The sequence below is a fragment of the Stegostoma tigrinum genome, chromosome 29 (assembly GCF_030684315.1).
Source record: "Stegostoma tigrinum isolate sSteTig4 chromosome 29, sSteTig4.hap1, whole genome shotgun sequence".
NCBI lineage: Eukaryota > Metazoa > Chordata > Chondrichthyes > Orectolobiformes > Stegostomatidae > Stegostoma > Stegostoma tigrinum.
Window position 1 is genome coordinate 22399612 of NC_081382.1, and position 13275 is coordinate 22412886.

Genomic DNA, 13275 nt, shown 5'->3' on the forward strand with positions numbered 1-13275 from the left:
TGGCCGCCATGATTGGCAACGCGATTGTCCAATTGCCTGCAAGGTTATTCACACGCCTGTCAGTATGGACCAATCACGAGTTGTAGGCGGGGTTAAGCGCAACGATCACGTTCGGTTGTGTAGATGTGGCACATGCGTGGTGCTGTGACCTTCTGCCGGCGGTTTGGGCCTCGGGCGCCCCTGTGTCCTGTTCTTCGTTCCCGTTGGATGTGATAGACAGGCCGGGCAGTGGGGAAATGGCCACGGTCGAGCTGCCGTCGTTGCAGGAGCTCAATGTGCAGGAAGTGAACGTATCGTCGGCGGTGCTGAAGGCGGCCGCTCACCATTACGGCTCGCAGTGCGATAAGCCCAATAAGGAGTTTATGCTATGCCGCTGGGAGGAGAAGGACCCGCGGAAATGTCTGCAGGAAGGGAAGAAGGTCAACGAGTGCGCGCTGGATTTCTTCAGGTACAGTAGCTACACCGAGCTGGGAGCTGACCGGCTCCCGCTGCTTTCAATCACGGCCTTCGTCCACGGGCTGGATCTTGCCGCTTTCACTGTCCGTCAAAGTGGCATTGCAAAGACAGAACTGTTTGGTCTCGAAGCCAAATTGTCTGACCATCGTTGAGATATTTGGATGTTGTCAGTCGAAGGTTGGCTTTCACCAGGAAATATTAATAAAGGATACAAAGCAAACGAAGTTCTTGTGCTAACAGATCAAATTCCAACAGATTGGCAGCTTGTTCACAATGACTCCCTTTTTTTTGAAGACGTGGTCACTCCACAGCTTAAAGTGGTCTAGTCAAGGAAGGAATGGATGACCATCAGTCAACAATGGAGGGAGCAGTTAGGAAAGCCCCAGAGTCTGTCTCAGTTAAGAACAGTTCTGTTGGAAAACAGTGAGTGTGATGGTTCCTTTAAAGCAAACAATCAGAGCTCAGCTGTTTAAGGGAAGGCCTGACACTAGTTGAGCAGGTGAATGGGATACAGAACCGTGATAGAACAATGCATGATGCACTGAAAAATGTCAAAAAGTCAAGTCAAGCTGGCAAGATGAGGATATGTAATCAGGTTAGGACACAAGTGAATTTGGCAAAATTGGATGGTATTTATTTTCATGCGGAGTCTTGTGAATAAATTGAGGATACTGATTAACATGGTTATAATGGTATTACATTCACAAAGATAGGTTTGAGGGATGGACAGGAATAGTAGCTCCATATTCCAGGTGTAGAATCTTCAAGTGAGATGGGAAGGAGTGTAAAAGAGGACATAGTGTTGCAATATTGATGAGGGAGTCCATTTATTGCAATAAGGTGGGATGCTATCTTGGGTTTCTCAGTTGAGGCTAGATGGGTAGAAACAAAAACGGAGCAGCCCTAATGTTGCAATAGTTCTATTCCTCCCCCCCCCCCCCCCCCAAACAATCAGGAAGCGAGAGAGAAGAATAGATATGTAGGCAACTAGCAAAGTGTAAAAATAATTGATTTCATCTTCCCCAGTGTTAGCTGGGCTGGCTATGCAAAGTGTTAAAGGTTTAGTTGGGGTGAAATTTTTGGTGTATCCAGGAGAATTTTTAAAAGCCAGCATGTAGAAAGTCCTATGAGGAACAGGCTATATTGGATCTGATCTGGGTGAACAAAGCCAGGTAAGTAGTAGAAGTGTCAGTGGCCAAGTATTTTGGTGATAGAGACCAATACTCAGTTAGACTTTCAGGTAGTTGTGGGAACGGACAGAGATGCACCTGAAATTTAAAAAAATTGAATTGAGAATAGCTGAACTTAATATAATAAGACAGGATCTGACAAATGGATTGAGAGTAGCTACTGGAAGGAAAATCTACATCAGAGCAGTTGGAATCTTTCAAAAGGAAAAAGTGAAACTTCTGGGGCAGCAGCTTCCTGGAAAGATGTAGAGTGGGACCAAAAATGCCAGAGAACCCTGGACATCAAGGAATGTACAGGATTGGATAAGGAAAAAAATAGGAAACCTATGATGGATACTGAAGGCTCTTCGGAGGATTCGATGGGCCAAATGGCCTGCTTCCACTGTAGGGATTCTATGATCGTAAGAAATGGGTAGGCAAATGAGGGGATTATTAATAGTAGGCCAGGACAGAAGAGAAGTTGAAATGATGTAATGAGAGCCGAGATTAGGAGAGAATGTGTAGGCTATGCTGAAAGCAATCCTTGTCGTGACAGGAGCACGGTGTGGGGGTTGGTAACAAACGTGGAAGAATGGCCTTAGGCTCTAACGTTATTGAACTGAGTGTTCAGTCCTTGAAACTGCATGGTCTCCAAACCGAAAATGAGATGCTGTTCTTCAAGTTTATGCAGATACTTGCTGCAACACTACAGATCACCAGCAGAAATGTTGGTATTGGAAAATGCTGGTGTGTTGAAGTGGCACCAATGCACAACTCTGTCATTAGGTTGAATGTAGGTGTCTGCAAACTGGTCACCCAGTCCGCATTTCCTCTCTCCAGGTAGAAGAGACCATAATACGAACAGCGTGTTCAGTAGGTTAGATTGAATGAATCACTGATTCACCTGGATAATGGTGTCTTGGGCCTTGGTTAGTGAGGACAGAGGAAATAACTGGACAAGCATTGCATCCTGGAAGTGCATGGGAAAATGCCACGTGGGTGTGTGATGTGTTGGTTCTGGTGGATGAGTGGACCAAGGTTGCCCAGAGGGAATGAGCAGAGCACTGACAAAAGAAGGGAATATGTGTCTAGTCGTGGCATCCCTTTGGAACTGATAGAAAAGGTGGCTTTATGACCCTGAATGAGGTTGATTCTTGGGAACTTTCTAGCTGTTATGTTTTAGACATGGCCCCTCGGAACAGAATTAGCTACAATAGTGATGTTCTTATATTTTCGGCCTCTGTTCTGTGCGTGAGGTTAGCACTTTTGTGCTGCAAATCTATATTAAACAGCATGGATTGAGTTTAGCCAAACTAATTTCAGGGACAGCCTATAGAACTAGAAGACAGGAACTTTTGTTTGACCAGCCAGGACTGAATTCAGACCTGGCCCCAAATGTGAAAGACTAACTACTGAGCTGAGTTCTCCATAGTGCATTTTTTTTTTGTTGTTGTTTTTCCTGAGATTTATGTTTTCCTCACTTTTATTACTGTAGTTGGAGCCTAGGTTTTAATCATGATAGAATGATTTATGTTGAGGTTAAATCATCGCTTAATTTAGAAAAAAATTGAACTAGTTTAGTACATCCAGCTTGACCATGCACAGCATTGAATTATGTCTGACATATTAAGTCATGTTTTATTGGTACTGATTATACAGTAGATAGTGACTGACAGATCACTATCAACCTGTATCCGGATATGTAACTTCCTGAATGCGCATAAGTGCTTTGCAGTGAGTTGGACTGATGATCCTAAATCGGTAATGTGGTATGTGAATTTCTGTGCTAGTGTGATATTGGTTTGGATAACATTTGCTTGTTAATCCTGAGTAAGCAAAGAATTAGATTGCTGTTCAATGAGAATCAATTTTGTAGCATCAAGGCAATGCCTGAGCTAATGTGCTTGGCTTAAAATTTAGACAAAGCAGAACTATCAGTCATCGTCTAACTGTTCTCTATTGCAATGTCTCTACCATTCAATTCCACTTGCCAAAGAATTAACACTGACTTCATTCATAACAGCATAAATATTGCTTTCTATTTTGTTTAAGTAATACGTGTTCTGTAGTGGTATTTGTTTCATTTTATTACCATTCTGGAAAAAACATTCTCATCAAACTATTTACTTCCAGAGCAGATAGGGCTTAAACTTGGGCTGTCAGGCTTTGTGTTTTGGACACTACCTCTGCACAACCAGAGACCCCTTTTGTTACCATTTTATGCTGTTTATTTATATCAAATTATAGTTGATTACAGTGCAATTTAAAAATACATAGTGCATTGGACAGCAAGTGAAGATAATTGCACAGCATGCTACAAGACTAAGTGACAAACTTTACAAGGCATGTGAAAGTTGTTTGGACCGTTATGATAAATTTTGCATTTGGCCGACTTCCTACTTTTTTATTTCTGTGTCCATTGCAACACGTTTACTGTTATTTTTCTATTATGGAAGGATTTTGTAGGAGTGTCTTGATGGTTTGTTTTCATCAGGAACAGAATTGATGCTTGGAAATATTTTTCTCCTAGGAAGATAAAAACTCACTGCAGTGAACCCTTCACAGAGTACTGGACATGCCTTGATTATAGCAATCTGCAGGAGTTCCGTCGATGCCGCAAACAACAAGATGCTTTTGATAACTGTGTGCTAGATAAACTAGGTTGGATTCGACCGGACCTAGGAGAACTCTCAAAGGTAAAGCCGATTATTTAACATTTCCCAAATGCTGAGAGTTTAATACATTTAGAATATTTTTGAAGTCCATGGAGTTGTATCTTAAAGTGTATTTGACATCAGGATGTCTCAAAACTTTTACAGTTGAAGTGTTCTGTAGGCAAAGGCAGCAGCTAGGTCTCACAACTAGTTCATCTTTTGAAGGTATTCTTGAGTTGCAAGTGTTCACTTGATACAGGAGCAGCCTCACTCTCTTTCACGTAATCTTCTGGACTTTTTAACTGTACCTGAGCAGGCATTGGTTTAATCTCTTGTGAAAGGTAGCGCCATTGCTAATGCAATATTTCATTACTGTAGAAATGAAAGAGCCATCCTTGGTAGTATACTTTTAAAAACTAGTGTTGCCAGTGATCCAAATTATACTACAAGGTTTTTAGTCAGGATCATAGCCAAATATTCCATCGAATAGCCTTTTTCACTAATGGAGCTCCTAAAGTTGTGCATTGTATGTCTGATAATCTCCTGATGTGAATTGATTCTGTTACTTTTCTCTGTTTCTTAAATGCTCGGGGCTAGCGGACCTGTCTATTATGCACACTTTCCCAGTTGTGCATTCCAATTGTTTTGAATACCTTTGTACCTACGTGCCTCTTTGTTTGACAGATTATCCTGCAAATTTATTCTTGATGTGAATACATTTCCTGTATTCTATTTATTTTTCACCTGTTTATAGTTGCAGTAAATCTTAGATGAGATAAGTGTATGTGGTATAAACAATGTCCTCTTCCTTGCACTCTTCAATATTTGCGCAGTCTTTTTGTACTAAATTCCTCATGAATGTTCAAGACAGAAGTGCAGTACTTAAGTATTGGTTAAGAAGTACATTTTAATTTTGCAAGATGAAAAACTTTAATAAAATGTGTATTTTTTTCAGTACTTGAGTTCTGTACTACCAAGCAAGCATTTGCAGTATGATGTGGAGCCCTGACATAGCTGAAAAATGATAAAATGTCAAAGTAGGTTGTGCATCCCCAATATCTGGGTAGCTTTGGTAAAAGGTTTGCACTACTTCTGTTCCACTCAGTTTGTATTTGCATTTGTTATTTTTCCTACTGTTCATCACTTTGTTAGTATTAATATTTTCATGGAATCTACTTGTAAAGATGTATCTCTTGGTTACTTTGTTGATTGTGGACTCTATTAGGAAAAAGACTTGCAACAAAGGACTGAAGAAGAAATTGCTCTACTATTAAAAAGAAAGTCATTTGAACCTCATTGCACATCTTCCTACATTGCTTGCGGAGCAAATGTGTTAAGATGTAACTTGATGGGATGGCATGGCATGGCATGGCACTGGGTATGCAGTAAGCAGCTGATTTGGTTTGTGCAGCTGTGACTATTGTGGATGCCAAAGGTCGTCATCCCACTGACAGCTGTCTAGTGCCTGACCTGAAACATCAACCTTCTACTCTTTTGATGCTGCCTGGCATGCTGTGTTCCTCTGGCTTCATACTGCGCTGCCTCTAGTGTTTAGGTAGCTGAACAGCTTGACTGTGAATGATACGTTGAGAAACCCTCCGATCTCTGGAAGGGGAGGTGGTGTGTGTATCTGTCTCTGCTAAATTGGTTGAAGCTTCTAAAAAAAAAGGCTTTATTCACCAGCTGCTGTAGGCTGTTGTTATTAATTAATAAGTCAGAGACTGTATAATTTGATAACCAGTTACTGAGTCTCCTGCAAAGAACTATAAGATCCCAAAGGAAGAGTTTAAAGGTTTTTGCAATCAAATGGAACATCTCCAATGACTGGTGCCATTAAACTGTGTTCCCACTATTTTCCCCTCCATCCGTAAAAGTGATTCTTATTTTTCTGTCTGTTAGGTGGGTTTTAGAAGGGATTTGGAGTTTTAACTAATAGCGTTGGATCTGATTTTTCCCTCTAAACTTCAAGGCTGCTGGGAAGCTCAATGCATGTTGACCAGCCAGCTAATGAATGATTTCCATTTCTGGAAACTGCCGTCAGGTAGGGACCTCTGAGGTCCATCTAGCAGCAAAGTAAGAATGTGGGGAAGAGAGATAATGGGAACTGCAGAATCTGGAGAATCCTAGATAACAAAGTGTGAAGCTGGATGAACACAGCAGGCCAAGCAGCATCTCAGGAGCACAAAAGCTGACGTTTCAGGCCTAGACCCTTCATCCTCTGATGGGTCTAGGCCTGAAACGTCAGCTTTTGTGCTCCTGAAATGCTGCTTGGCCTGCTGTGTTCATCCAGCTTCACACTTCGTTATCTGAGAATGTGGGGAATGTTGGTTAGCCTGTTTCATTAGCTACCTTCCAGTCTGTAGGAACTATTCTTGAAAGATAACAACAAATGCATCCATCCTTTATAGGGATCCTTCTTTAACTAATGTAGATTATCAGGCCTAGGGTTTATTAGCCTTCAATCCCACCAATTTCCCCAACACCATTTCTCCAATAATACTATTTTTTATTTTTTAAGCTCCGCCCTGTCTCACAAGCCCGTGTTCCTCAGCATTTTTGACACGTTGGTTCTGACTTCACAAAGGAGGACAGAAATAAAGTATGAATCGAGTCAGTCAGCCATTTCGCTTTCCTATCTCTCATACTCCAACATTTCTGACCTACATTTATCTTCACCAATCCCTTTCTCTTCTCATACTATAAACTGACAATAAAAATTTCTATATGTTCCCCACAAGCTTACACTCGCAGTCTAGTTTCTGGTTTTATGATCAATCCCTTTGTCGTTCTTTTGAATTCTTAACCACTCCTATTCCTTGGTCCTTTTGGCCCATTTATGTGCCTCTTGGATCTAGTATTATCTTTAATTTCCTTTGTTAACCTTGGGTTTGGCTACTTTTGTACCAGACAGGAATAAAAAGTTGTTATAGTTCACCCACGTGCTCTTTGAATGTTTGCCATTGCTTTTTCACCATCATCCCTCTAATTAACACCCTCCAAACAATCTTTGCCAACTAATGCCTCATACCATCCTAGATAGATCTGTTAGAATATATTTTAATTCAGAACACGACTCTCAGAATCGTCTATTCATCAGTGATCTCCATCTAGATGAGGAATTCTATCTCTTTATTGTCACTCATCTCAAAAGAACCTCACAACTAGAAAAGAATAATTAGCACAATACCCAATATAGGATGGCGCCTCATTGGTTCCTCAATATATTGGTCAAGAAAACCCTCCCTATATACAATCCAAGAATTTTTCCTCGACAGTATTCTTGCTAATTTGATTTGCCCAATCTGTATGCAGACTAAAGTCAGCCATAATTACAGATGTTTCGGTTTTGCATTCGTGTCTAATTTCTTGTTGAATTGCATTCCTGACATCACCCCAACAGTTCAGGGGATTGTGTACAACCACCAGTAACGACTTTTGCTCCTTGTCTTTCCCATCTCTGCCCATATAGATTCCACATTGTTGGAGTTTATATCTGTCTTTGCTATTCCATCAATTTCTTTTTAATGCAACTATGCTGCCTTCCTAAATAATGAATGTGCCTTAATAGTCAGTTCCCTCCCTGGCCACCCTACAGCCGTTAATCTGCAATCCAAACTATATCCTACCAGTTTTCGTCTATTTGCACGACTAATTCATCATCTGTTTGCAAATGCTCCACACATTAAGGCACAAAACCATAGGATTTGTCTCTTTAGCGTACTTTGTCCTCTTCCCATTATTTTTCACTGTGTCCCTGTTTGATCCTGGCCCTCGATTCCTCTGCCTATCACTTCTTTTTCCCCTTTCTGTCTTTTGTTCTTATCCTGATTTCCCTTTCCTCTGACTCCTTGTATAGTTTCCCATTGTCCTACTTAAAGCCTCTTCAGCCACTTTAGCTAATACTCTATCGAGGACATCAGTCCTGGTCCTGGCCCTGATGGTATCTTGCTCTGTTTATACTACTCCCATGTCCCAAGAGCCAGTTCCAAAGCATCAGGAATCTGAAATCCTTTCTCTTCCGCTACCTTTTCAGCCAAACATTCGTCTGATGTGTCTTGCCAATTTTACACTGACTAGCATGTGATGCTGGTAGTAATCCTGAATGCTACCTTTTTTGAAGTCTTATTTTACAATTTACTTTCTAATTCCCTATGTTTTGCTTTTAGGCCCTCGTCCTTTTTTAACTGATATAGGCACAAATAGTGTGTACCATGGCCACTAACTGTTAACCCTCACCCTCCAGAATGACCTCTAGGTGTAGCACTAATTTGTTCACCATTGAGCAGAGTTTAGTTGTTAGGGATTGAATTCTGCTGTGCACTTGCTGAAGTATTTTTCAGTGTTAATTTTAACTGCTGTTAACTTGTAGTTTGTGCATGATTATTTAACGGAGTTTAATATCTGATCAGTACTTCCTCTGCCTACAGTAATGAGAAAATGCTTGATTAAGCACAACTTAAAACAATGTTGGAGATTCAATTTATTTTTAGCATATGAGTTAATGTTTACAGTATTTGGTGTACTGACAAGGATTTGTTCATTCAGTTGTGGGAATGTTAAATATAGTATACAGTCCCTGGGTTACGAACAGGTTCTGTTCCTTAGTTTTTACATAAGTAATTTCTATGCAAGTAGGAACAAATACAATATAAATCAGTTGCTCGAAGGACAAGTTGCGTGTTGAACCTTTAATGAGGGATTTTGTTCTTAAATTTGATGTTCACAAATCAGGGACCTCCTGTGTATAAAAACTTTTGTACCATTATAAGTTGATTTGAAGTGTCTTATTTTTGCCAACTTATGTTTTATGAAAAAGAAATGCATTGTGCTTAATACTGTCAATAAGGCCCGCCATTGGGTTACTGCAAAGTTTTTAATATCTGACTTTACATAATCACCAAGTAGAGATTTGCAATAGATATTGATCTTTTCACCTGAATTGCCCAACAGGAGGAAGCCACAATTTGTTTTACTTGCAATGAAAAATTAGTAAAACATATATTTCCTTGACCTGACATTATGGCTGCCTCATCTCTTTCCCACCTTTCCTCCCAAAATGGAGTGGAACTTCTGTGCTTTAAATTGTATGGCACAGCTAAAGATTCTTAGCTCTTTTGAGGTGTATTAGGAATATCTCTTTTCTTTTCAGTTATTCTCTTTTAAGTTAGTTTGTACCATGGCATCGTGTATGTAGACTTCATGCACATCCTACTTCAGAGTTCCTTAGCTAGCTTGTGGCTTGGCTGTCATCCAGCTATAAATATTTTGCAGAATTTTGAGGAACTATTTGCCAGTACCCTCCTTTGAGAACTGAACTCAATGTTAATAGTTGTGAGAACAACAATTCTGAATCAACAGTGGGCATCAAACCAAGATTTTGTTTCACTTCATGTCTCTAGGCTTTACTATTTGTAGGTTTTATATTTTGATAATTTTTATGTTTATCTATAATGTAATCTAACAGTGTGCGTACGATTTGAATTCTAAGGCCTACACTGAGGCTCAACATTTTGTAATTCATACTCTTTTGTTAGTAATAGTGACACTATTATTTTGCTCTGAAGTAACTCTGTACCTGAGCTGCCTTTGCCACAAAAAATAAATACGTAATTTACTAATACTGAATGCTTTTCTCACAATCAGTAGCAAATTACATGTAGGTACTTAGTAGGTAGAGAATGACGACTGAACGGGGATGAAGATATTTGTGCTTGCTGGACGCAACTTTCAAGGAATCAAGTGGCCCATTGTATTTCAATGGCTGACATTACAAAATTCATGGAAGTAGCATTATAAGCATGATACCAGAACTCTGGAGTTATACCTGTAGGAAAAGAATGAGCAGGCTGTCGTTCTGTTGTTGAAAATATAAAGCTGAAGTGTTGCTTAATAAATTTAGGTAAGGATTGACTAGAAATTTAAATAAAGTTTGAAGAGTACACAAAGGGAGAGAGTGGTGCCTGCTTTTGGGGAGATGCCAAACCAAGAGCCTCTCAATATTGGGTAGCCATCAATAAATCAAATGGGAAATTCGGATTAAACCTACTTTACATACAGTACTTGTGGCAAATTGTCTAGGTGCATTTAAGGAGAAGCTGGAGCCACATATGGGAGAGAAGGAATAAACTTTATGCTGAGAGTTAGATGAAGAATTGGAAGCTGCTGATTAAGTGTAAGCCCTTGTATGGATGAATGGGGGTAAAAGCATGATTCTGTGCTGTATATTCTATGGGACAGTTCCTGTGGCAAAGTAACTCTTAAGGAATTTTAACTTCTTTAAAACTTTTTAATATATTTTGATGAAATCTGACTGATAATTTGTTTTAAATGTTGATACTAGATTCTTTTGTACTAAAATTCAATGTCTTTGCATATTCTGACCACACACAAGACGTGCTTGGACCTTCAGCATGCAGACTTATTTAAGTCCTGTGGATGAGCCAAGCTATGATGCATTATACAATTTCACACTGTTTTAGAAAAATGCATCAGTATCCTCCACAAAACTCAAAATTGAATTGATAGTTTCGTTAAGATCTACACACCTGGGTGAATTATGGATTTTTTTCACAACAGCTCTTGTAAATATGCAAAATCTATTATACAGTAAGTTTGTTATTTCATCTTTTGCAAAAGGAGGGGTGTTGTTTCAGAAGTTCTTTCTGTACTTGGCATGTATCCACGATAGCACTTTATAAAGCTATGCAAGAGTTCTCATAAAAGACATTATACAATTGAATGAATAGTATTGATGTAAATTGGGTCTGTTATATAAAAGATACGATGACCTCTGTTGTACATTTGGTTGTAAATCAATCAGTTCATGCACCACAGGAAAATAATATTGTGCCAGATGACTAGATTTAGCATGTCCCAGTGTAAGACTGGGTCAGTTTTCTGAACAAACAACGTTGACTTGGATTATGTATATTTTCAGTTTATAATATTGTACTTGTTACTGAGCATTACAACCTCCAAATTGTGTTGTGGATTGGATATTATTCAAGTGGTTCTAAAGTTGAACTTGTAGGTCCAAATTACAATAACTAAATTACAAACTGCTTTTGCTGGGAATATGGTACACACTTTAATGATTCTAATAAACCATTTGTCACGGAAGAAAAGAGAGCTGAGCTAATGTATTCAACAGCCTCATCTCCAATTTTTATTTTTGTTTAAAGTGTAAGTAGTACTTTATTCTTTACAGTATGCAGATAATCTTTCGCAAAAGAGTGAATGTGACCATTCCCTGGTTGCTGCTTTAAATTTTTAGCCAAGAATCATCAAATAACACACTTGTGCTTGTAGATGTCCTTCAGTAGTGATTTTTCTCTATATAGATTTGATTAGCTTGTGTGATTTGGAATTATGGCTGTGATTAGCAATGATGTTAAATAAAATTTAATCTGCGAGTAAAATAGTGCAATAAAGGAAGTTATTTTTGTAGCTTGGTTTCATCTTTTGAGCTTTGCTGACTTTTTTCTTTGCAAATTGGTTAGTGCTTGGTTGAGTTACTACTGTGTATTATACTCAGAAAAAGAGCACAGCTAATGTGATGTGACGTAGATATATTTCCATATGAACTGAGTGTTTGGCTTTGTGAAGAGCACTTCTCTGGGTCAGTTCATTGTTTCCATTTTATTCCACAGGTTACCAAGGTGCAGACAGACCGACCAATCCCTAAGAATGTCTATCGTTCCAGGCCAAGGCCAGAGCCTAATCCAGTTATTGAGGGAGAGTTACAACCCGCCAAACATGGTAGCAGGCTTTCCTTCTGGAACTGGTGAAGGACAAAGTAATGCTATGCATCCAGAGAGACTGAGAAATTTAAATAATTTGTGTGTGATTGTACGAAGCCAAGTAGGTGTTTAATGATACCTGGGGCCAGTTGTACCACAGACATCCTTATGATTGGTGTATACAAATAATGTTGAGACAAATAAAAATATAATTTAACATGCTCTTGAAGTTACAATAATGTTCTCTTTCAACTTCCCTCACATGCACAGGGGCAATAAAATTCTGCATTTATATATTTAACCTAGTCAAATAACTCCTTCATAGGTCATGGGAATATTATCAAATAAAAATTAACCCTGATGGAGCCACACAGGGATGTTTGAGCAGGTGACCAAAAGCTTGATGATAGGGGCAGAGGTTTGAGAGAATTCCAGAGTTTAGGGTCTCACCAGTAAAAGGCATGGTTGTCAGTTATTTAAAGTTAGGGTTTAAGAGACCAGGTTAGGAGAAAATAACAGATGGGTATTGTTGGGAGAGGTGGTGTGGGGTCGGGGGGGAGGGGTGGTGCAGCAGTGGTTGGAGTCATGAAAACAATGCTTGTGCGGGCAATGAAGTTGTAAAAACATCTATCTGTACTAATTACATAAGTACAGACTGAATAAGTGCACTACCATAGCTATAGACTTGTTTTGGTTTGCCTAAATATTGTAAGCATTTAGGTTGTAGAGCTGTCGCAAACATATATAAATTTTAAGTGGTGATGCCGCCCCTAGAATATTGTGTGCAGCTTTGGTCCCTTTTTCTGAGCAAGGTTGCTGTGGCTTGAGGGAATGCAGGGAATGTTTACCAAGCTGATTTCCTGGGACGGTGGGACTGGCGTTTGAGGAGATATTGACCAGTTTAGGATTGTTTTCGCTGGAGTTCAGATGAATGAGGTGGGGGTATCTCATAGAGACTTTTAAAATCCTAATGGGACCAGACAGGGTAGATGCAGAGAGGATGTTCCTGATGGTGGGTGTGTCCAGAATCAGAGGTCCCAATATGAGGATTTGGGGTAGATCATTTAGGACAGACATGAGGAAACATTTCTTCACCCAAAGAGTGGTAATAAATTCCATAGGCTCACCACAAGAAGTAGTTGATGCCAAAAAATTGAATGTATTCAAGAGGTGGCTAGATATAGCACTTGGGGTGAATGGAATCGAAGGTTATGGACAGAAAATAGGATAAGGCTATTGAGTTGGATGATCAGCTGT

At 39.5% G+C, this 13275-nt stretch overlaps 1 protein-coding gene across 1 annotated transcript; it reads left to right on the forward strand.

Annotated features, from left to right (window-relative positions):
- Window positions 1–102: 102 nt before the first annotated feature.
- ndufa8 (NADH:ubiquinone oxidoreductase subunit A8) lies at window positions 103–12240 on the forward strand. Its single transcript, XM_048558455.2, has 3 exons — window positions 103–448; window positions 4156–4321; window positions 11929–12240. The coding sequence occupies exons 1-3, from the start codon at window positions 237–239 to the stop codon at window positions 12064–12066; spliced, it is 516 nt and encodes a 171-aa protein (XP_048414412.1). The 5' UTR covers window positions 103–236; the 3' UTR covers window positions 12067–12240.
- Window positions 12241–13275: the final 1035 nt, after the last annotated feature.

Excerpts from the sequence above, each read along its gene's own strand:
- ndufa8 (XM_048558455.2), top strand. The coding sequence starts at position 237 with ATGGCCACGGTCGAGCTGCCGTCGTTGCAGGAGCTCAATGTGCAGGAA. Across the intron at positions 449-4,155 it reads TGCGCGCTGGATTTCTTCAG|GAAGATAAAAACTCACTGCA; the intron begins GTACAGTAGCTA and ends TTTTTCTCCTAG. Across the intron at positions 4,322-11,928 it reads ACCTAGGAGAACTCTCAAAG|GTTACCAAGGTGCAGACAGA; the intron begins GTAAAGCCGATT and ends TTTATTCCACAG.